Genomic DNA, 24,402 nt, shown 5'->3' with positions numbered 1-24,402 from the left:
AATAGGTGACAGCAGCTAACATTTGTAAAATAAGACACAGCAAAAATGCACAACATTAATAATGATAATAGTTAAAAACATACACAGCAAAACACATTTCTATATTTACAGCAACAGAAAAAGAGGGAGGAGCTGCTGGTTGCTATGGTAACTACCAACTGTGTAGAGCACATGTGTCAAATTCAAGGCCCATGGGCCAAATCTGGCCTGCAATAGATTTTTATGTGGCCCCCTAGATTCCAGACTAAATATTATGTAATCAATCAAATCAGTGCAGTTTTTATCTGTTTACTGACTATCAGCTACTATTTATCAGCTACTTGAAAATGATAAAGGGTAACAAGTTGTGCTAATAATTGGGAGTTATTGATATTTTAACATTTTGTGAACAGGTTTAATCAATACATTCTGGCACAACCGGCCCTTTAAGAGCATCCATGCTCTTGATTTGGCCCAAAACAGAAATGAGTTCGACACCTCTGGTGTAGAGCATCAAACTGAACTTAATACACCAATAAGTGTCTGAAGAAACAACTTCTTGACTAAACAAAATAAATTTTAAGAATAAATAAGCACAAACTTCACATTGATAATATTGTTAAAATAAAACCATGTTACATTAGCAAATGTCTAAATTTCCCTCAAGGTTGACTTCCATTTTCATGGCGCAACCTTCAGAAAATCTCCAGGGCAAGTTTCATAAAGGTCTTCTGAATTCACCAAAGGTTAGCTTCAACAAGGACACTCTGACCACCAGGGAAATATAAAGGAATATCTTCTAAATTTGTATCAAAAGTGGATGAAGATTAACTACGAGTTTGGTGCAACCTTCAGAAAACGTCCAGGGGGAACTTTCGTAAAGGTTCCCCCCCGTAGACTTGCAAACCTATGGCAACTATCAGTGTTCTCTAAAGTTAGCTACAACATCAGCTATGATGCTTTCAGAGAGCATTCATTGAATGTTCCTAAATCCATCTATCAATCCATCCTTCCTCCGTTTCTTTCTTGGTATTTCACAGACATTCATGCCAAGTTCAAGCACTTATACTTTGACAAAGGGTCTAAAATAACTCTAAATTTGGGGAACCTGAAATTTGAGAGAGAGAGAAAGAGAGAGACTCTTTTAATGGATCACATCCCCATGAGAGTAACTCTGAGCCCAAACTGTATATTCAGCCTGAAGATCCCATCAAAATAGTCACACAGCAGGTGGCAAACTGATGAAACCTGCTGAAATCTACAGTAGGAACTTCACCATCATCACTTTTTGGTCTCCATCCAGCAATAACATTCTTTAGCTTCCAGTCTGTTTACAGTCTGCTGCTGCTGCTGCTGAACGCGTGTCTCAACTTAAGTTTTTCAGACTTCAGAGTAATAAAAACTGCATGTAGAATAAACTGATGCTGGACTTCCTTAAGTCTCAGTGTGACTGATGAAAACCAAGCTAACGTCAAGAAATGCAGAGCTGGTGGAAATAAAGAGCAAAATGCTTTTATTCAGTTTTGCGTTTACTCCCACAAACCCTTTGACATTCCTTGTCCTCCCACACCAAACAGAGAAATGAGGAGTAGCAGCTTTCTGTTTTGACCTTTTAGAGTTTTTCATTTCGCTCTTGAGCCTTGATTACAACCAAGGGCTAGAAATGTCCTGTAAAGGTTGTGGTTGTTTATTACTTTCCATCAATGTGCCCATCATCAAACAGAAGAGTTGATCAGGGGGGACTATTAAAAGTTTTCATATGTACCCTTTAAAATGTTTCAACAAGGTTCAGTGCATATTTTTCCCTATTTGTGATTTTATGTGACAGCCTGCATTTGTTTACCTTCTCTCGTGACGTGACTTCCTCTAAGACTCAAATACTGGGGCAAGACAAGTGGGAGTTTGAACCCAGATTTATATTGGTAGATTTGTAAAGATGTTTTCTTTAGTGGGGTGCTTCTCACATTTCTACCACCAGGTGGCAGCAGTGTAGTGTCCTGATCGCTGCTTGCATTCGCCTCTGGAGACGAAAAAGAAAAATCTTACAAAACAAAACAGCAAATACTAATTATTATGCGTTCAAATACTTTCAGACGTGTGACTGATGTGTTAGTAGAATGTCTTAAAGAAATGACCCAAGAAAATGAAATGCTGTTGCTAAAACAGGTTTTTTTTTTCTCTCATTAACTAAATTTGTATCACATATAAAACATCTGCAGTGTTTTACAGACACAGTGGTCCTTGTCACGCAGGTCCTCGCAACATTTAAAGGCCGGGGTGAACGACCGTCTGTTCACTACTACTCACTTGTTTTCATGTCCATACAGGATGATTGTTTGAACATTAAACGAGAGAAATATACTGATAGGTAAATAAGAAATGAGAATTATGTGTTTGATGACTTGTTTTAATTTTCCACCTGCTGAACTTTCCTAATTAAGAACATGTATTTCTTTAAAACCAATGTCAGCAAAGCATAAACCAGCAAAGCTAGTTTTGAATGCGCTCACATTTCTGTTTACTTTTGTATGAAAATTTGCTCTTGCAAAGAAAAAATTCTATGCCAGAGGTAAACTAAAGTTTTTTTTTTGTTTGTTTGTTGCTCTATTTCAGGCCCTCTTAGTTTACTTTGAACTAGACACATTCAACATTTTGTTGTACATAAGTGACCAGGTTGCTGAGGGCAAAAACCTCTAGTGCACTGGCAACCCATTTTGGAGACAACTTTGGAGAGGACAATAACCCTCCTGTGTCACCTTGACAATTTTTGCCTCTTTTTAAAATACATTTCATATTTGGGTGTGTTGAGGAAAATGTCATAAAATTTGGCCAGGTTATGATTTGGTGGTGAATTTAAACTTTTATCATTTTGTTGAAGTTTTTATATGCCCTTGACCTAAGTAGAGCATTTTTACATTTTCATGTTCATTGCAATTCTAATAATATTTCTGATTCTTCACAATATTTATTTATTTACTATTAATCTATTTGTATGATTTGTTCTTTAAATTACCATCTATATTATTGATCTCAGGAAACGACTGAGGGATGAAGAGACTGATGTCTGGTTCTTTAGGTTCTTTAGGTTCTGCGGTTCCTCTCCTGATCCATTCTGTCTGATATCGGTGACTGAATGTCACCGACAGATGATATCTGAGGTTTTAGTATCGGTCAGTACCGGTCCAATACAGTAAAACAGCTGAATCGACTTAAAACATTTCTTTTTAGAAACACAAACAATAATGTACTCCACTTCGAAATCCAAAGTTTTAATTTTTGGTTACGTCTTTTAAGGGTTAAAATAAGTCCACAAAGTAAAGTTACTGCTTCAACGTGGTCGTCCATGTTTGTTTACTCTGAGTTCAAGTGTGGTAGCGCAGAATTTCAAGGGATTTCATATCTGGAATTGGAAAGTCCTTGAGTGAAACATTACATTACATTACTCTACAATCGAGTGTGAGGTTATACCTACGATTTTTAATCGACTAGTGTGTGGTCTCTCATGTCTTGAGAATCGGCCGACATTTCTAAAATTATGTAGTGTGAACTGGGCTTAAGACGTATATGAGCTTGTAAGATTTGGCTGTTTCTACAATAAAGTTTTATAAATATATATAAAAGCCTCCCAGGAGGCTGGAAAGTGAGCTGGCTTTGCTGTTGCCTAGCAACATTGCATACATTAGACTTTTTCCACTGATGGAATCTGATGATGTCATAGTGTTATGATGTCATAAGAGACAGAAGCCTTGAATATCCTGCGTCTGAATCCAACTTGCAGATCTCAAGCAGCAGCAGCACGGACGGTGGTTTTGCAATATTGAATTTATCGTTACATTTTTTCGTAGCTTTTGCGATACGTCAGTTAGATAATCAAAATGTCGACATTTGGTACAGATTCCTTGACACTCTCTCAGATTAGACTGATGTCTAGAGAGGAATTGGTCACCTTGCTTGTAGATTTTCTCCAGCGGTTAAAAGAAAAATCTGCAATCTTGATAAAAGAGAACATACTGGAGGAGGACTTAGTAAAAGCCCAAGAGCAAATTGAGCTTTTAAACGGGAAAATTGAGACATTAACTAAAGACCTAAACATTTCTCTGAGGCACAATAAATATCTAAACTCTGAAACAATACCAAAGTTAAAATTAGAAATAGCGACCTGGAGTTCACACAGGAATCAACTACTAACTGAGGTCAAGTCATACCAGAGCAAAGTAAAAGACATGCAAAACTCTTTCAAAACCCTGGAGAGGGAATCTAAACTACAGATCGAAAGGACAATAGAAGAAAAAAGACAAGTTACGTCAGAATTCACTGCATATAGGCTGAAGACTGAGAAGAAAGAGCATGACATGAAGAAACTTGAGATCGAGTTGTCCAGGAAGGTCAACGATATCGGTTTGAAAAACATTGAAATTCTAAAAGAGAAAGAAAAGACCAAACTTCTTGAGAGCACCATTAGAGATTTGGAAAAGAAGTTAATGGAGGCCGAAAATGAAAACAAAAATCTTACTAAGAAATTGTCAAAAACCCCGAGGGAAGAAGCCATAGAGAAGACAAGGATGGCGTTTGAAGCCAGGCTTGATTTTGACGCAATAGCTAAGGAAAAACAGCGAAGCAGGAACTTACAACAGTGTCTAACAAAAAAAGATCGGCAGATCAATGAACTCTTGAAGGAGCAAGCAAAGAGACGACGCTCGTTCTCCCCTGTAAAGAGAGAAGCTGAAACTGGAAAAAAAAGTTTCGAACCTACAGCGTCTGATTGGAGACAGCTAAAGAGAGAAAACGTGGCTTTAAATGCCGAGATAGCCGTACTAATGGAGAACAAACGGAAAGATGAGAATCATATAAAAGAACTCACTGAGCAATTGTCTAAGATCAAAACAGAGGTGATCATGGAGAGACTTCAGCAAGAGGATTTGAAGGAAAAAGTTACACATCTACCACCAATTGCATCAAATGTCCAGGCACCAAAACCAAAGTCATCGTTTAATCAAAGAACTTTGCGTTTGGGTGAAGCCAAGATAGCGCCAGATTTTAAAGTCAATTTAACACAGCTTAAGCCAGAGCCCCCGAACCAAAGAAAACCGGAAAGACCTCCATTTATAGCGGGAGGCAGGAAGGTCTGGAAAACATAAGGGGAGAAAAAAACCTCCTTACTTAGGCTGGACATTGTGTTTTTTTCTATGAAACACTCATTAAACTCAATACATAGGTTTTCTCCGGGTGCTCCGGTTTTTCCTACCTTCAGAAAAAAAATGATTAGGCTAATTAGTGTCTTTTAAATTTATCTTGGTTTCTCGCTCATTAACTGTTAGAGATAGAAAGGATATTAACTTATTAACTTATTCGATCTGAAGCAAAAGAAGATGGATGGATGGATGGATGGATGGATGGATGGATGGATGGATGGTGGATGGATGGATGGATGGTGGATGGATGGATGGATGGATGGATGGATGGATGGATGGTGGATGGATGGATGGACGGACGGACAGTTCCTATACGCCTCTTGTTTTTACTAATAATGTCCGCTTAGACTTTTACACTGAAAAAAATGAACTTAGGGGTTATCAGATTAACAAAAGAATATCATGAACTTTTAACTAAATAATTTCATGTTTCAAACAAAAACATGACACAATCATGTTGGATAAACAAGAAATTCAACAACTTCACGTTTATGAAATGTAATCATGTTGAGATAACATGATTCATTCTAGTCAGACTGATATAGTGAATTCACGCGAGACAATCGTTTTTGTCTCAACTTGAATAACGTATTCAAGTCGAGATAACGTGATTCAATTTAGTCAGATTCATTTCCCTCCAAAGAGGGTCTAGTGAGATCAGAGGATCACGAGAGATTATGAGACATCACTGTTTTGTACCTGGGAAAACTTCAAAGTGGTTTTAGTTACACATTAAACTATAGTGTAATGTGTAGAGAAAACAAACATCTGCACTGTTCTGTAACAATACATTCTTAAATGGACTGATACAGTGCATTTAAGAACTGTAAAAATAAGTTCTCAAAGACATTTTTTTTTTTAAGTCAAAAAAGTCTGACTTTAAAAAAAAAAGTCTTTGAATTAACGTAATTAAATCATGGAAAGGAGATATATATATATATATATGCTATATATAGCATATATATATAGCATATATATATATATGCTATATATAGCATATATATATATATATATGCTATATATATGCAAGGCAGAGAAAACAAATATCTGCACTGTTCTATATCAGTCCATTTAAGAACTGTAAAAATTTAAGAACTGAAAAACAAAGTTTTCAAAGACATTTTTTAAAAAAAGTCTGACTTTTAAAAAAAAGGTCTTTGAGTTAACATAATTAAATCATGGAAAGGATTTCCACACGATTAAATAGCTTCTTTCAGCATGAAGCATGTTAGTTGAGCCAACGTAATTTTCATGAGTTGGATCAACTTAATAATTATTGTGAAGGTATCACTGTAACATAAGTTGGATGATTTGGTCCAAAGCATTGCACATTAGTTGGGCTGGCTTAAATTACTTTGGGTCCAATCAACCTTAATACATTAAATTGAGCCAACACATTTGCTTTAAATTGGAATAACATAATAAAATAAGTTGAGCCAACTCATTTTATTTAAATTGGAATAACCATAATAAAATAAGTTGACCTAACACATTTGCTTTAAATAGGAGTAACAGAATTACATGGTGCTGAAATAAAGCAAAGTAATCAGGTGGAAATCCTTTCCATGATTTTTTATGCTCATCCAAAGAGTTATTTTTTTCAGTGTATTTATTCTTGCACTTTGACCATAGCCATAATTTTCTGTTTTAATCTAATCAACTTTAGATTAACTCATTAATTAATAACTTGCATCCTTGCCTGTACTGAACATTGTGTTTCTTTCTATGATAAACTCTTTAAGTGGGATGCATAAGTAAGTAACAGCGAGCTAGCATCCAGTAAAGTTAAGTGTAGCCATATATTTATAGTTTTCTTCTGTTACCACAGCCAGGGGCGCAACTACATATTTTTTAGGTGGATGCGAACATCTCACCGGCGCCCCCCACCCTCCCAGGACATAAACTTGTACCAGTGAGCCTGTTAGCCTGTTAGCCTTTGTCTAGAACCTCCTATGGGCTGCAGGTCTGAGGCTTTTTGTTTGCATGTTTTCTATCATTCTTATAGCTTGATAGGAAGCCTTATCCAAACTGGCAACCCACATTAATAAAATGGTGAAATAATGTTGACCACAAAACACTATTTATAAAAGATATCAACATTTTTCCTACACAATCCTAACAAACGTTTTTAATGTTCTCTTCACAATATTTATTTATTTACTATTAATCTATTTGTATAATTTGTTATTTAAATTACCATCTATATTATTATTTGGTCTCAGAAAATGACTGAGGGATGAAGAGACTGATGTCTGGTTCTTTAGGTTCTGCGTTTCCTGTCCTGATCCATTCTGTCTGACATCAAACCCACTGGGTGCCACTGAATTTCACCGACACATTTATTTTAATGCCCCTATTAAACTTCACTGTGATTGTTGTCTTCCCACTACCGTCTGTATTTTTGCCAGAGGTTTTATTTCAAAGGACGGTGTATTATAGGGTGGACATTTTAAAAAGACACTGGTTGATAGCAGCTCACTAAGGCTGCGTAGTGTCCGTCTCTAGGTAACCATGACAACAGCGTCAGTTCATGGGGTCCTATTTAGGTCCCGCAACGACAATTTAGCTGACCTTAATATTTCCCGTGTTTTATTTTGGTTATTACATTATTGTTGAGAGGTGTGTTGTAGGTGTGTCTATTAGACATTTATAGCAATACGGAATAAATCACGTCCCATATTGGATAACAACCGCCTGTCATTTTAGGCTAGCTTAAGCTAACCTGAATATTTACAACTCTCTTGTTGATACACTGACATTACTTACCTTCTGTCTTTCAACCACTTTGAAAAGCTTTTCTTCGTCTCTCCAACATCTTTATTCTTCCCCCTCTTCCGTTTTGTGCCCCGGAGTTTTTTCTGCGCCCCATCTTTAGTTCCCTTGTTGTCGAGGCATTACGACAAATTTAAAAGAGAAAAAAAACGCGCCTCAGCGCGTTCTCGAAGGGCCGCTGCTCAAGCTACCTGTATGGGAGGGGAGGGGCGCCTAATCAGTGCTGTTCCTCTGTTATTGACCATTTCATACACAAACAGCTGTTAAGTACTTAAAATGCTGAGTAGAAAAAAAAAATTCCTACATCGTTTTTTGCGCCCCTCTAGTGCAGCGCCCCTATGCATTGCATACACTGCATAGCCACCTTTTGCGCCACTGACTGCAAGCACAGTTAGTGAAGCTAATGTGCTAATCGACTAAGTTCTGAAGGATGTAAGTACATTGTGTCACTTGTTAATTTGAGTTCATGTATATTTTGCTTGTAGATCTGATCATTTCACTGTTTTTAAAATAAGTTAATGACCGTAATATAATGTCTTCCATCAAAATTGAGTGGAATGACTGCAGTTTCTGATCACTCTATTACAAAACAAGCATGTTTATTAAAAATTTAGTACATGTGTTTTTTGCTGCTACACTGTTGAGTATAACGTACACTGTATAGAATAACTTTACCTTTTTGTGAAGACGTTTAAATAAAACTATGCCATGAAGAAGATCCCACATCTCTGTGGAGAAAATGAACAGAAGTCTATTATTAACTGTCCTCAGCAGACATGTATAGTAAAAATATATTGTTAAAAATTTAGTGGTGAAAATAAACTGTCACTGGCAAACTAGATCAGTTATACAGCTATAACCATAAACAATAAAACTAAAGCAGCACTAAAATGAGCCATGATACGTTCCAAAATGTTTACAGGTTTCTTTAAAAAGGTATTTTTCTTTGCTATATTTTGGTCTCCATAGCTGTAAACTGAGAAATTTTGAACATTATCGTTGAAAAGTTTAAGTAATTCTGTTCAAAAAGTAAAACTAATGTATTGCATGGATACGTTGCAGTCACACTGATATGTTTCAAGGGTTTGCTTTAGCTAATCTAAATCAAATCAATCAATCAAACTTTATTTGTATAGCACATTTCAGCAGCAAGGCATTTCAAAGTGCTTTACATCAAATCAAACACAAAAACACAATGCAACATAGAATCAACAATAGAAACACAACATCAAGTCAGGTTCCGTCAATAAATGATTATGGCTTGCAGCTGGTTTCAAAAACCGTCAAAACCTCTCGCTTGCAACATTAAATGTATTTTAATTCATTATCACTGGCATATTTTCCATTGAATCATAGAACAACAGTTACTGTTCGTCCTGCAGACTTTTCGACCTTGTTATTGAAGAACAGCTAAACCATTGGATACATTCACTGAAACCTTTGCATTTTCCTTTAAATACCTTCTTGGCCTAGTTAGACTCTAATGAAGTCTTGACGTGAAGCAGTTTCTCTATTAAAGTCACTCAGAACTGAAACACATTTTTCACCCAATTGATTGCTAAAACACTGGCGCTCATAACGCCACTCGGTTCATTACAAGACTGCCTTCTTCTTGAGGAATCACATAGTCACCATTTAAAGCTATTATTTCCCCGGGCCTGCTGGCCACGTTTGGCAAATCCACAGAAAGAGTGCAGGGCTTCTGCAGGGGAACTGTTTGCTCTGCAAGTTCACTGGCCTTTTCAGTACAGGAACCGATAGGACACTTACCTCCAAACAAAGCAATTTGACCCTAAGGTCCAACCAAGCCCAAATAACACCACGTGACTCGGCTGCCGACGTCAAGAGGATGTCGACCTGAACCCAGCTGACAAGCCGTCACAACTACAAGCGTCTTCCAAACGGGCCGCGCCTCATCCGACCGGACCGTGGAGTCTATACTTGCCCGGACTTTAAAGCGTGGAGAAGAGAGAGGTCAGATTGGGAACATACCTTGCTTGCATCTGTGAATTAATCCAACTCGGAGTTTGGGTGTCATCCTCAGACGTCCGCGGCTGATTTTGTCACCATGCCGACGGGATCTGTAAGGCTCCACAGCATAAAAAAACTGGGACAGGATAACCACAGCTATGAAGGTTCAGACGACGGTAATGTACTATTTCCTGTATAAATTATTTTTTTAGCGACATTGACTATTGATCAAGTTGCAGTGAATACGAAAAGAGTGGTTAGATAGAAACTAAACAGAATATTTATTATAATATCCGTTCTGTGTTTGTGTTGCAGGACCAGCCGGCTCCTATATGCAAGTATAACATTAAAATACTAAACACTAGAAACAAAGAAGTGTCATACTTTCCTAACAATACATACAATGTAGGTTCTTATCCATTTGTCCACATCTTGACTCCTTGCACCCACAGTTTTCATGTATATTATTAGGATTGTGCTTGACAAAACAACACAAACATTTTTAAGAAAACGAAATAAAATCTGAAATGTCCCCCCTGCAGTCTGATAACCATAAAAAAATATGGCAGCATAATAAAGAACATATTTTCTTATTTCAGGGAGGCTTTAGCTGTTTGCAGAAAGTTCCAGAGAATAGGAGGGATTCTCTATACATTTTGTATTAAGTCCTCATTGTGCTATAATATAAAAGGGTTACCTGGGGGCAGTAACTCACTGTTCTACTTTGTTCCATGCAGGTCGATGACTAATTCAAAGGACAAGGAAAAGTAAGTACTAAATGGTAGTAGATGTTATGAATTCCTAATCCCATTTGCTTTGTAAATAAAACAGTTGACCTCCCCCTTTCCAACCAGGGTTCAAAGAAACCAAGAGCAACCTGCAATTAGAGTCGGCTTCTTCCAGCTGGTAACAATCCTTCTGCTGTTTTTTATTTGTATTTTTTTCCCCATTCTCTCTCATTGCGAGATTCCTCCCTGAAACACAAAGCGTGTTGTCCATGCTTGCCGCCCAGTTCCGCTTTTCCACCTGCAAGGAGGTCGCCATGATGATCGTGGGCAGCGTTTGCGCCGTGCTGCACGGCTCGGCCCAGCCGCTTATGCTGCTGGTGTTCGGCCTGCTCACCGACACCTTCATCGAGTACGACATCGAGCTCAACGAGCTGAGGGACGACCGCAAGGAGTGCGTGAACAACACCATCCAGTGGAAGAGGAACTACACCGTGGTCCAAGACCCGACTCGGCCTCTGAACCAGTCGGATCTGGGCCTCATCATCAACTCCACGTTAGAGATGCTCGTTCCCCTCAGAAACATGTCCTGTGGGTAAGTGGGCTGTAAAAATGCATGAGGTTGGCTCTTTGAACTGTGAATGCACTATGAAGATGTGTTTTTTTTTTTTACTTTATTAACTGGCTGTGTCCTGATTTTCAGGATTCTGGACATCGAACATGAGATGACCATGTTTGCTTTCTATTATGTTGGGATTGGAGTATCTGTATTCTTGCTAGGATACTTTCAGGTTAGTCCTGAAATGTCACATCATCACATTGCTTGCTGCACTTAATGCTAGCATTAAAAGCCGAAGAAGCCATCTTGAAATGCTTTGACCCAATCAATTGTGAAATTGTTGAAAGAAACTAGATGTAGAAATGGACTAGGATTCCTTCATCAATAAACCAAATCACTAATGATAGGTGTGATCATCATCACCGCCATTTTGTGAGTCCATGAACATTTTTAGCTCTATGTGGGTTGTTCATCAATCAATTTAATCAGATGGATTGGTTTTGGGTTTTTTTAAGGTACTGCCTGAACTTCACTCCTATTCATGCCAGATTTTCATTGCATTTCTTTTAATCAGAACATCGCTATTGCAAAATTGTATGTTTTTCGTCATTGGCAGAATATTGACAAAGTTTGGCGCTACATCCGTAAAATTCACAAGTCTGCCACACTTTTCAGGTGTTTATTTGAAAAATATATATTGGTATTCTGGCTCTTCAGCAATGTAGTATTACTACTTTGTGTAGTAATATTAAAAAAAAATGCCTCTGTGAACAGATTCATGTAAAACTGGTGTAATTCCTCGCTACCTGAGTCTGACCAAACGTAAGAGTGACCTCCTTCGAATCCACTGACAGATCTCTCTGTGGGTGACAGCCGCTGCCAGACAGATTCAGCTCATCAGAAAAATGTACTTCAGCAAAGTGATGAGGATGGAGATCGGCTGGTTTGACTGCACCTCCGTCGGGGAGCTCAACACCCGCATGTCAGAGTGAGTTGGGATGGATGGGTTGACACTCCGGGCTGCAGCCCAGGAGTCTGACTTGCAGACGCTCGTGTCTCTCTACAGTGACATAAACAAGATCAACGACGCCATCGCCGACCAGGTGGCCATATTTGTCCAGCGCTTCACCACGTTTGTGTGCGGCTTCTGCATCGGGTTCGTGAAGGGATGGAAGCTGACGCTCGTCATCATCGCTGCCAGTCCACTGATTGGGGTTGGAGCGGGACTCATGGCTCTGGTGAGAATACAGCCGCTCTTCGTTGTGTGTAAATTACCTCGACTTAATTAACTGGCACTTATCTTGACATTTCAACCTCACTTTAACTTGTAACAACTAGAATATTGACTTAATTTCTCACTAAAGCTGGTCAAAAGTCAGTTTTTAAAAAGAAGCTGAAAAGCTTTTCTGTTGTATCTGTTATAGAAATCGTTCACTACGATATATTTGATAACTTTACCGTTTAATTTTTCATCTGTCATATATATCTATATATGGAGTGAGTTTCGGCCCTCTTTAATCAACCTTGCAGTTGGTGGCCAAGCTGACAGGGATGGAGCTGCAGGCCTACGCTAAGGCCGGCGCTGTGGCCGATGAAGTCCTCTCTTCCATCAGGACTGTCGCTGCTTTCGGAGGGGAGAAAAAGGAAGTGGACAGGTGCGGATCGGGCAAGGGTGCAAACTGAAGCGAGAAGCGTTGATTCTTTTCCGTGGAAATGAAGTCGAGCTTCTGTGGTTTTCTAAAGGTATGACAGGAACTTGGTCTCGGCGCAGCGATGGGGCATCAGGAAGGGGATGATCATGGGTTTTTTCACTGGGTACATGTGGCTGATCATCTTCCTGTGTTATGCACTCGCCTTCTGGTACGGCTCCACTCTGGTGATCGACACTGAGGAGTACACACCAGGAACGCTGCTGCAGGTACTTATGACTTGACACGCAATGCCTGTCTTACAAGTCTTGTACAAGTCAGAGTTTTGTTAATACTATCTGGAAATGTAGAAAAATACAACCAGCGAAAACTGTTGTTTTCTGTCAGGTTTTTTTCGGGGTGCTGGTTGCAGCCATGAATTTGGGTCAGGCCTCCCCGTGTTTGGAGTCGTTTGCAGCCGGCCGCGGAGCTGCTACTATAATATTTGAGACTATTGACAGGGTGGGAATGCCTCATGATTCACATTTTCCCACTGAAAATCTTGCTGTAAATAATTGCCTTATTATACAGTTTTCATTACCGTGATTTGTCGTCCCAGGAGCCAGAAATTGACTGCTTATCAGAGGCTGGATACAAGCTTGACCGGGTCAAAGGAGATATTGAATTCCACAATGTGACCTTCCACTATCCATCCAGACCGGAAGTTAAGGTAAAGTACTGCTTAAAATATATGAAAGCTTTATGAAGTTTTTAGATTGCAAGCACTGGAAGCACACAGGGAACTAGAACTATTTAGAAACTATTCATTTTTAAAATCCTAATTATGTTTAATAAGCTCTGATTATGCCATGTAAAAGATGTCAGTTGTAAAGAGATATTTCAGAACTAGTTGCCCTGTTCGTCCTCTTTATGTCCGTCTCCGTAATGCAAACGTCCAATAACACCAAAGCCTTAAGATTAGATTTTTGCAGTCAGTATATTTCTTATTATGGAACAAAGACCTGTCCTTGAGCAGATCCTGGACCAGCTCAGCGTGGCGGTGAAGTCAGGTGAGACCACCGCCTTCGTGGGGCCGAGCGGAGCGGGGAAGAGCACCACCATCCAGCTCATTCAGCGCTTCTACGACCCTAAAGAAGGCATGGTAGGCAGGCCTGGACGTATCACTCTCATAACGAACTGGTTCCTCCACCATTCCTCCCATCGCTTCTCCTGAGACCGAAGCTTTCCTCGACACACTCCTCCCTCCTTTTCCAGCTCTCAAAAAATAACCATCCCCCTGAGGGTGACAGAGGTACATGATAATCCGTTTCATTATTCAGTTAATGGTTCCTAACAGCCCCATTTTTCACTTTTTGAAAGACTTGCACACCCTCCCTTCCTCTTTTCCAGCCTATCAGAAACGACATATTGCTTTCTGAAACATTTCAAAAAGACTGACAACTGTCATTGTTGCTAAGACAGAAACAAAAAGGGGGAGCATTCGCTTTAACAGCATCATCCATCAAAATTAGCATCAGCTTCTGCTCACTGTCCCCTTTGTCTTAGGTGACGCTGGACGGTCATGACATCAAAGGCCTGAACATCCAATGGCTGCGCTCTCTGATCGGCATCGTGGAGCAGGAGCCTGTACTGTTTGCCACCACCATCGCGGAGAACATACGCTACGGTCGACCCGGGGTCTCTATGGCGGACATCATCACCGCTGCAAAGGAGGCGAACGCGTACAACTTCATCATGGACCTCCCACAGGTTTGACACAGAGAGAGAAAAAGGACAAGAAAAATTGTGCAAGTAAGGAAATACTATTCTATAGCAAAGTGAGATTAAAAAGTACAATTTTCTTTTCTTAAATCCTGCAGAAATTTGACACATTGGTGGGTGAGGGCGGGGGCCAGATGAGCGGAGGGCAGAAACAGAGGATAGCCATCGCTCGGGCTTTGGTCAGGAACCCTCGTATCTTACTGCTGGACATGGCGACTTCTGCTTTGGACAATGAGAGTGAAGCTATTGTTCAGGAAGCTCTGGATAAAGTATGTATGTCTTGTGCATGCATTCTGTTTCCAGGCAACCCAGTTACAGTCGTGACATCTGAAATATTTGGGCTTTCTTACAGGTGCGCATGGGACGCACCACCATCTCCATCGCTCACCGACTGTCCACCATAAAGAACGCAGACGTAATTGTTGGCTTCGAGCACGGCCGGGCGGTGGAGAGGGGAAAACATCATGAACTGCTGGAGAGGAAGGGGGTGTACTTCACTCTGGTCACCCTGCAGAGCCAGGGAGACAAGGCTCTGAATGAGAAGGCCCGGCAAAGTGAGTTTAGCATTTTAAATAAATCTGGCCACATCTGCTGACAAATATTGAGAAAGTTTCTCTTTCAAAGCCAGGACTTACTACAATAGTACAACGTAAACAGGATTTCTCTGCTTTCAAAAATATATTGACTTTTTTTCTGGTAACACAAACTGTTGCAGAGTTTTGCAAATTCCCCTTGTGCAGATGAGTTGTCTGTGCTAACATGCTAACAGCCCTACTAATGAACTTGATGGCCCAATTAATAACCTTAACAAACCCATTGGTAACCTTAATAACCACACCAATAACCTCAGTGGTAACTTTATTTGCCCAATGAGTGACCTTACCCCGCCAAGTAATGACCCTGATGACCCCATTGATGACATTAATGGACCAATTGGTCACCTTAATTATCCGATTAGTCAACTTGATGACCGTATTAATGACCTTAAAAGGCCCTTTGGTAAACTTATTCCCTACAGTAATGACCTTCACGGACTAAATGGTGACATTAGCTGCCCTATTAGTCACATTAATGGCCTCATTAATGACCTTAACTGCTCCATTAGTGACATTGACAGCCCTGTTAGTGATTAACTGATCCACTGGAGGGAAGATTATATTGCTTTAATTTACTTTAGTAAAGAGGTGCCTTTTTTAAAAATCCAGTTCAAGCTTTGACTTTTATCTCCATGTACTCACACTCATACAAATAGTAGATGCTGTTTGTACTCTTCCTCTTAGTCTCGGTGTTTACAAAAATATAGCTGATCAGAGAACTATGTTAAATGAATCACTTTCCTTTTCCTGTCTTCTATTAGTGGCTGAGGGCGGAGAGCCAGAGACGTTAAATCTATCCAGAGCAGGCAGCTATCGCGCCAGTTTAAGGTATTGTCCAAACACTTTCTACATAAATTGCTTCTTCACTCACATCGGGTTCGCATTCATTTACTCAGCTTTAAATGTGCGTCTAAATAGGACTGCTCCAGCTGTCTTTTTACAGCTGAAATTGACTGTGCTACAGCAATCACCGTCACCGTAATTTAGTTAATTACCTTTTATATTTCCTTCGACATTTAGAGCGTTTAAGCTTACGCTTAAATATCGCAGCGAGAGAGAGAGAGAGAGAGAGAGAGAGAGAGACTCAAAGGTTCCTGTTAATAAGTTCAATTACTCCAACACTGCTTAGTGGTTACATTGTGCGAAAACACCTGAATATGTAAGCGTGCGATTAGCGAAGGACGTCTGAGATGATTTGTTTTGGGCAGAGCTTCGATCCGCCAGCGCTCCCGGTCCCAGCTTTCCAATCTGATCCCGGACTCCTCGGTTCCCATCGCTGGAGACCTCGGCCCCACAACCTACTCTATGTCTCAAGAAGACAAATATAAGGTGCGATGCGATGTCAGTGTTTAGCCTGGCCGTCCGTAATCAGCCAGCACGGCTAACCTGTGTGTACCTTCAGAAATCCACGCCAGAGGAAGAGGAGGAGGAGCCGGTGGAACCTGCTCCAGTTGCCAGAATTTTAAAGTACAACGCTCCAGAGTGGCCCTACATGGTGTTCGGATCTCTGGGGGCTGCAGTCAATGGAGGCGTTAACCCAGTTTATTCGCTGCTGTTCAGTCAAATCCTGGCGGTATGTTCTGAGAGAAAACCAGCAAAGGCCAAAGTTGTTTTTCATCATGGAACATCTTTACAGTTTGTCTTGTTAAAAGAACAGACTTCAGTCTGTTTTCTGGGGGACATTTTGTGTGAAAGACCAACACAAAGTAGTTGGAAATCTTAAAAGTGTGGCGTTCCTTCTATTTGTGCCCCTTTTCAAATGTCAGCTAATTTGTAAACGGCTGATCAGAACACTAAAATTGTGCTTTGTGTGGCAGAAAACAAAAAGTATATCCACAGTTTAAAGTGGTAGTGGCAGCATCATGCAGGTAGGATGCTTTACTTTAGTGTGGGTAGGAGAGAAAATCAGAGTTGGTAAGGCGAACGGAGCCAAATATGGGTTGAAACTTGGAGGAAAGTGTGTTTAGGTCGCGGAAGATCTGAGAGAGATGTGAGATTTAAGTTCCCTAAAGTTTAACTTAGAAGTAGATCAAAGCATATTCATGTGTTGGAATGGACCAGTCAAAGTCCAACCTGATCTAGATTCAGCCATTTTGCAAAGAAGAAATAAACGCCAAAATCGAGAAGTGCAAACAGTTTCTGAGGGCTGAATAAAAATGTACGCCACACTTTTTAGATTAATACATGTTAAAAAAAATGTAATAAATAAGTATATTATCTTCCTCTTTCTTCACTCTTATGCACAACTTTGTGTTGAGCTCTAATAATAATAATAATAATAATGTTATAAACACTAGAAAACATGTGAAAACTTCAAAATACTTTTTTCTAGACTGTTCACGTGTGGACATGAGAGTCCATATTGAACATTTATTCTTCTGCGTCTTTATGCTGTGTGATTGCAGACCTTCTCGGTGACAGACCCCGACGCTCAGAGGAGAGAGATTAACGGGATCTGCGTGTTCTTTGTCGTGGTTGGAGTCGTCTCCTTCTTCACCCAGATGCTGCAGGTAGAGCAGCAGTTAGCAGCAGTTAGCTCCGACAGTTAGCTTCACTGTTTTTCTCCTGCCGTCTTCAAGTGAGCAAAAGGAGTCAGAACAGGAAAACTCTCACGTTGATAAATGAACGCATTTATTGAATAATAAAAAAAAAAACTTCACCGCGCCTCCTTAGGAGGGGAATATCGAGTCCCGGGAGTCAGAATAAAGACATTTGACGGTATTTTAGATTTGATAAAAACCGTTCCCGTCTGCGTTTCGTCTGCAGGGTTACGCGTTTGCCAAGTCCGGAGAGCTGCTGACCCGCAGGTTGCGGCGAATTGGGTTTCATGCCATGCTGGGCCAGGAAATCGGTTGGTTTGATGATCACAGGAACAGCCCCGGAGCTCTGACCACACGCCTGGCGACCGACGCCTCGCAAGTGCAGGGGGTGAGTTGGAGCCTCCAAAATAATAAGCACCGCTTTAAATAACGGCGCCTTGTGGGATGTCACGTTTTGCTTACTTCTTAAACATTACTTCAGTCAAAACCACTTCAAATGCAACATTTTTTATGCTTGTTTCATCTCTTTAAAAAAACATCCATGTCATAAAATGAGTTGATGATTAATTCAGTAATCGATTCATCACAATCAATCCGGTTAATGGTTTCAGCCCTCATGGTTTATACAGTTTGAGTTTGTAATTCTAACCTTTCTGGGTTCCTCTACAGGCCACAGGCTCCCAGATCGGCATGATCGTCAACTCCCTGACCAACATCGGCGTGGCCGTCATCATGTCCTTCTACTTCAGCTGGAAGCTCACGATGCTCATCCTCTGCTTCCTGCCCTTCATCGCGCTCTCCGGAGGCTTCCAGGCCAAGATGCTCACTGGTTTCGCCAAGCAGGACAAGCAGGCCATGGAATCAGCCGGGCAGGTAAAAAAAAAAAAAAAAAAGACACAAAACAGTTTTTCACATGTAATTGGAACCTATTTGTCAGAATAGTCTGAAAATGTCATCATTCAGATAGTAAATGACAAGTCAACAGTCTCATCACAGAAACCTTAGTAACCTTAAAGGTGTTGGCTGACATGTGCTGTCTAACCCACTGACGGCTGATAAGAGAAGACTTGACAGCAATGTCTATTTTAAGCTCCATGTTGCAGCTTCTACATAAAAAAAAGAAAGAAAAAAAAAAGATGTCTTTCAGAAAAAGTGTTTCCTCAACTTGAGCCTGAGCCACACAAGCTTAAAACTTAATGTGCTTGAAGGGCACAGAGTAAAAAAACAACAAAAAACAATACAGTAAGAGTCAGAAAGTTCAAAAGAGTGTTCAAAAGTCAATTTACTCTGAGCTTTCTTTGTGCCATGTTAATTATACCAATGCAGCGAACCCCGCCCATCCAAGTAAAATGGATTAGATGAAAATTTTATGATCCCTGTGGGGGGAAAATTGGCTTACTGTGTTCTCAATAGGAGAGGATACAGATAAGAACCGAGCCACTGCCTTATCTAGATCTTACTCTCTCTCACATATTAAAAGAAACGCGAATTAGAAACGGCTTCTCCGCTTCGTCTGTCCTTTAATCTCTCTACTCTCCTTTTTTCTTTTCTTTTTTTTTTCTTTTGTTGGCAGATTTCGGGCGAGGCCTTGAACAACATTCGCACCATCGCCGGCCTGGGGAAGGAGCGGAGCTTCGTGGAAATGTACGAGGCGCACCTGACCGCGCCGCATCAAGCGGCCCTGAAGAAGGCGAACGTCTACGGCGGTTGTTATGGCTTCGCGCAGTGCGTGGTCTTCTTGACCAATGCCGCGTCCTTCAGGTTCGGAGGATACCTGGTGGAACAAGAAGGGCTCCATTTCAGCTTGGTGTTCAGGTGGGACTAGGACACTAAAGTGCCGTCACCTCTGAATGTCAGTAAGCTTTAATTTTGTAAGCAACACTGGAAGACCTCTTAAATATCCATAAAAACAAACTAAATGACCAAAACCACTAAATAAAAGGGATTTAAAAAACACACAACCGAAACCATCAATAGAGCAGATTATGAAGTCTCTGTATCAGAATAGCATTTCAAAAAAGCAGCGCTTCAGAAAATACCAATCAGAATGGAAATTGCTGAACTCCTTTTAAATTATCAAGCAATTTATTGATTTATTGCAACAATTAAGAGTTGTTGCATTAGAAAACAACTCTTATAATGAAACATAATGAATGTCTTTTTCATTTTTTATGAATGTGTGTTTTGCAAACATTGCACTTTATATAAAACCTATGGGCCCATACCAGGTGAATTGTATTGATATTTAAGGATTTTTATTGGCAATACTCAAGTATTTGGTTTGGCTTAGTCAAAGTCCAAATCTAAAATTAACAAGTGGACTTTAATGGATCTCTTAAGAATCTTAAATAATTTTTCCAAAGCAGGATAACTAATGTTTGGTTTCTAGCTGACATGCCCCAGAAGGTGGGAGATTGCAAAGTATTCACTCAAGAGAGGCTGAATACATTCAACTTCCTTCATTCACAATTATGAATGACATTGTGTTGATTGAATCCCTTTAAAAAGGTTGAAAAATTATGATGCATGAACTCCTTTGGGAGGTGTTGAATTTATATGCTGTTACATTTTCAGTCACAAGCTATCAGAAACAATTCTTGTCATGTTAGGAGTCTGAGTTACTGATAAAAAATAAATAAAAAAGATGACAGATCTATGAAAAAATGTCATGTGAGATCAAACTTACTGGAAGAGAGATCACAGTACATCACCGTTTGTTTCAGGGTGATCTCAGCCATCGTCACCAGCGGCACCGCTTTAGGCAGAGCCTCGTCTTACACTCCGGATTACGCCAAGGCCAAGATCTCAGCGGCGCGCTTCTTCCAGCTGCTGGACCGCGTGCCTCCAATCAGCGTCTACAGCAACAGGGGAGAAAAATGGGTACGGAGGCATGTCATTGTTCTGTGTTGCATCCTGCTACATTCCCCTCTGAGACAGCAAAAGCAGGCAGACAAGATGCAGGTCGTATCATCCACAGGATGGAGGAGAGAAGTGTGTGGGTTTGTTGGAAAGGAGGAGACGAAAAAAAAAGTCACTTTGTTAAACATAATCTTGGGCTCTGCTTTCACTTTCTGTCATGTTTTTTTTTAGGATAACTTCCAAGGGAACCTTGACTTCATCGAGTGTAAGTTCACCTACCCCACCAGGCCCGACATCCAGGTCCTGAACGGCTTGAGCGTCTCGGTGAAGCCCGGTCAGACGTTAGCCTTCGTGGGCAGCAGCGGCTGCGGGAAGAGCACCAGCGTCCAGCTGCTGGAGAGGTTCTACGATCCGGATCACGGCAAAGTGGTGAGGAAAACCAGTAACATCTGACTACTAGCTGTCAACCAGTTTCCTTGTGGGTCCGGTACCTCAAAGGTATTCATATAGCCATGAAACCTTTCCACATTTCCTTATGTTTTAACCTGCCACCACTTTCCTACTACAGCTATTGCTGACCTTTCTTAAATGCCACATTTTGAACTTTCAGACGGCTAAACGTTATGTACGATCACTCTAATGAGACTCATCATAACTGGAAATAACTCTTGATGTTTCATATCAAGGAATAATTGCTAGACTTTCAGTGTGTGTGCTGATGGATGTGTTCCACGTTACTTCAGTCCATCCAGTGAGAAATGCTGAGTGAATCCTCTATAAAATGTGTAGTCCTTGTTCCAGTGGGCTGACTTTGTGCCAGGTAGGAATCTCTGCCAAATATCAAATGGTCTTAATTGCAACGGAAATGGTTTTGAAAGCATGTCACCTTAATTGTCCGTCTGATATTCAAAGAGGACGGAATCACCTCTGCCTAGATAGGAGTAAAATTACAGTAGAGATAGTGCTATGATAGCTCATTATGTGGATTGTATTTCCAGTCCATGATCATTAGATCACTTTCAACTAATGGCAAAATCAATTTCCTTCCTGCAGCTGATTGACGGTCACGAATCAACCCGCGTCAATGTGCCCTTCCTTCGTTCCAAGATCGGCATCGTTTCCCAAGAGCCCGTTCTGTTCGACTGCAGCATTGCAGAGAACATCAAGTACGGCGACAACTTACGGGTTATTGGCATGAACGAAGTCATCTCGGCGGCCAAGAAGGCCCAGCTTCATGACTTTGTGATGTCGCTACCAGAGGTACTGTACATTTTCAGTGTATGTGCTTTGGTGAATGATGGGGTTGAGGTAATGGGTGATTAGAAAAGTGGTTAGCATTGAATGGTATTAGGAACTCATTGGGCAATAGGTGGGAGGTTCACCCTTGATAGCTTTGCCAGAAACATATCCAGAGTTACCTTCTTCACAATGAACTTTTTACTGTGTAGAAAAAGACCCAAGTCTTTCCATTATGCACAGTGCAATACCGTACCAGATAAGATTCAAATACTAGACACTAATGTTGCAATTTCACAAGCTTCATAAGCTGGGGTTTTGCGTTTGAAATGTCTTGCTGATGTCAGAGATTAGAAGAGATTGCTCAGACTGACTTCAGATAATGAAAAGGCAACAGCAGCTCAGCTGACCATTGATTATAGCAAAGTCCTGTTGCATAAAGGGAGTTCTTGTCCCCTCCTCATTCCATAGAAATATGACACCAACGTGGGCTCCCAGGGTTCTCAGCTGTCTCGTGGTCAGAAACAGCGCATCGCCATCGCCAGGGCGATCATACGCGATCCCAAGATCCTGCTGCTGGACGAGGCCACCTCAGCCTTGGACACTGAGAGTGAGAAGGTAGGGCTTCGGTAAACCGAGGGGCTCCGTTACCCGCCAGCACGGCGCAGCTGGCTCAGTGTTCTCCGGTCACCGCAAGCAAAGAGGGCAGGCAGTTAATTATTATCATCGTTAACATCATCATCATTCATCATGTCTATTATTATCCCATCCCAACCCTCTGGTGGAGCCTCTCTAGCATGAATATTATCTGTGGGCCTTTGCCGCAGCTTTTCCATCTCAAAGGGTTGAACCATGCTGAGCAGCAGAGAGACCGCTGCACTGGAACATTCTAATGATAGTAATCAACACATGATTGTGAAATTGCTATAATTGTGATGGTTTTGTCTGCTTTGTGGGAGATTAGATGATGGCTCCTGCCAGTAAGTATATGCGTGTGCGTGTGTGTGTGTGTTTGTACACCGTTTCAACACACGTCAATGTATTTGTGTGTCCGTTTCGATGGCAATTACAGACCGTGCAGGAAGCCCTGGACAAAGCCAGAGAAGGACGGACGTGCATCGTCATCGCTCATCGCCTCTCCACCATTCAGAACTCGGACATCATCGCCGTCATGTCCAGGGGCTTCGTGATCGAGAAGGGGACGCACGACCAGCTCATGGCCCTGAACGGGGCCTACTACAAGCTGGTGACGACGGGGGCGCCGATCAGTTAACTGGTCGCAGGAGCAGCAGGAAGCGTTCTCTTGGAGATAAGGACTGGAAGCATGCCTAGCCTGACATCGAGTAAACAAAAAGGGTGGAAAAGCCAATTGCTGCGGTATTTATTTTTATGACGGTATCTTGAGAAGGAGATGGGATTTCAGAGAAGGGAAATCAAGAGATGATGTGCTTTTTACTGCTCAGGTGTTTGTTTCTTACAGCTTTGCAATTGTACAAAATTGTGCTGTTCTGAATTTGTTGCTAGCTGTAGTGCAGGAAATCACATTTTTACATTAGATGTTGGAGTAGCTTTGCTACGTCCAATTTGTTCTTTCTTGTAGATTTTTGTTCATTTTTTTGTTGTTGTTTTGCACGTTTGAATAATTATTCATTCTGATTTTGGATGCTGTGCAGCTGGCAGGATTTTTTTTTTGTTTTCACCTTTGGACAATTAGCATTATGCGTAACCATGGCAACAAGGTGTCTTCAGTTTTGCTGTTTGGAGGCGATTGTCATCTCAAAAGCTCAATACCGTTGTCATCCAGGACATGTTACTGGAGAATATAATTATTGCTGCCCAGATATTGAGCTGTAGGCAAGTCACCGCAGTCATTATGGGGTCACATAGCAACAGCGTCTTCAGTCAGGGGCCTCTTTAGAACTGTTGCAAGGCTGACTGCTACTGCTTCCTGCTCACAGATTTAGCAGGAAATCTGTGAGCTGTTAAAGATATTTTAAACTTTAGCTACATCTCCCATTGTCTACCACTAATTTGATTAACCTAACCATTTGATATTTAACTGTGTTTGTTTAAAAAACACAAAAATGTAATCACAATAGGAAAGAAAGATAATTTATTTTAGCTTGTTTTCAGTATTTCATTATTTTACTTTTAAAGGTATAGTTTCCTAGTCAGGTGGGTTTTCTTTGTTTGTTTGTTTTTTGACCAGGGATTCACCTTATTTTTCCAAGTTGAAGATTGTTATTCTGTTCTAAATTTGTTTTTGACCTTCAGTTTTTTATTTTTCCCAGTGTCGTGAATTTATTTCAGATGCAAATCCCCTAGCACTGATCTGGCATGAATGATTAGCAAAACATGATGGAGGGAATAATAATGAACAGAATGAATGGCAGCGGAAGACGTAGGAACACAAAGTACATTTCTAAAAGCCAAACAAATGGGTCCAAACCTTTCCTATCTTTGTCCAACAGTCGGCAAATTTGCTGCACTTTATTATATATTCACATATATATATATATATATATATATATATATATATATATATATATATATATATTCACAT

General features: G+C 40.6%; 1 protein-coding gene and 1 long non-coding RNA gene across 4 annotated transcripts; one reads left to right on the top strand and one right to left on the bottom strand.

The window, feature by feature from the left end:
• Positions 1-8,272: 8,272 nt before the first annotated feature.
• LOC122827421 lies at positions 8,273-20,551 on the bottom strand. The gene is made up of 5 exons (XR_006370062.1): positions 20,431-20,551; positions 19,402-19,518; positions 18,394-18,570; positions 9,936-10,024; positions 8,273-8,671 (listed from the first exon to the last, which is right to left on the bottom strand). It is a non-coding gene; the product is annotated as an uncharacterized LOC122827421 (long non-coding RNA).
• On the top strand, positions 9,214-23,500 carry abcb11b (ATP-binding cassette, sub-family B (MDR/TAP), member 11b). Of its 3 annotated transcripts, XM_044110337.1 has the most exons (29): positions 9,214-9,917; positions 9,988-10,090; positions 10,230-10,248; positions 10,652-10,681; positions 10,769-10,820; positions 10,927-11,234; positions 11,343-11,430; positions 12,053-12,186; positions 12,265-12,436; positions 12,729-12,853; positions 12,942-13,116; positions 13,235-13,348; positions 13,446-13,556; positions 13,863-13,988; positions 14,393-14,596; positions 14,707-14,877; positions 14,961-15,162; positions 15,966-16,032; positions 16,413-16,533; positions 16,607-16,777; positions 17,610-17,714; positions 17,971-18,132; positions 18,414-18,617; positions 19,318-19,559; positions 20,468-20,624; positions 20,835-21,032; positions 21,657-21,863; positions 22,311-22,457; positions 22,912-23,500. In XM_044110337.1, the coding sequence occupies exons 2-29, from the start codon at positions 10,012-10,014 to the stop codon at positions 23,110-23,112; spliced, it is 4,092 nt and encodes a 1,363-aa protein (XP_043966272.1). In that variant the 5' UTR covers positions 9,214-9,917; positions 9,988-10,011; the 3' UTR covers positions 23,113-23,500. The 3 variants fall into 3 exon arrangements, with proteins under 3 accessions (XP_043966272.1, XP_043966271.1, XP_043966273.1); XM_044110336.1 differs by lacking the exon at positions 9,214-9,917 and having other exon boundaries at positions 9,969-10,090; XM_044110338.1 differs by lacking the exons at positions 9,214-9,917; positions 9,988-10,090; positions 10,230-10,248; ... (1 more) ...; positions 10,769-10,820; positions 10,927-11,234 and having other exon boundaries at positions 11,359-11,430; positions 12,072-12,186.
• The last annotated feature ends 902 nt before the right edge of the window (positions 23,501-24,402 follow it).

The sequence above is a fragment of the Gambusia affinis genome, linkage group LG24 (genome assembly GCF_019740435.1).
Source record: "Gambusia affinis linkage group LG24, SWU_Gaff_1.0, whole genome shotgun sequence".
In the NCBI taxonomy this organism is placed as follows: Eukaryota; Metazoa; Chordata; class Actinopteri; order Cyprinodontiformes; family Poeciliidae; genus Gambusia; species Gambusia affinis.
Note: the sequence above shows the minus strand (reverse complement) of the source record. Positions and strands in the feature narration are given on the sequence as shown.

Coding starts and splice junctions, on each gene's coding strand:
- abcb11b (XM_044110337.1), top strand. CDS start 10,012: ATGCCGACGGGATCTGTAAGGCTCCACAGCATAAAAAAACTGGGACAG. Junction 16,033..16,412: donor AGCTATCGCGCCAGTTTAAG/GTATTGTCCAAA, acceptor TGTTTTGGGCAG/AGCTTCGATCCGCCAGCGCT. Junction 17,715..17,970: donor TCTTCACCCAGATGCTGCAG/GTAGAGCAGCAG, acceptor TTTCGTCTGCAG/GGTTACGCGTTTGCCAAGTC.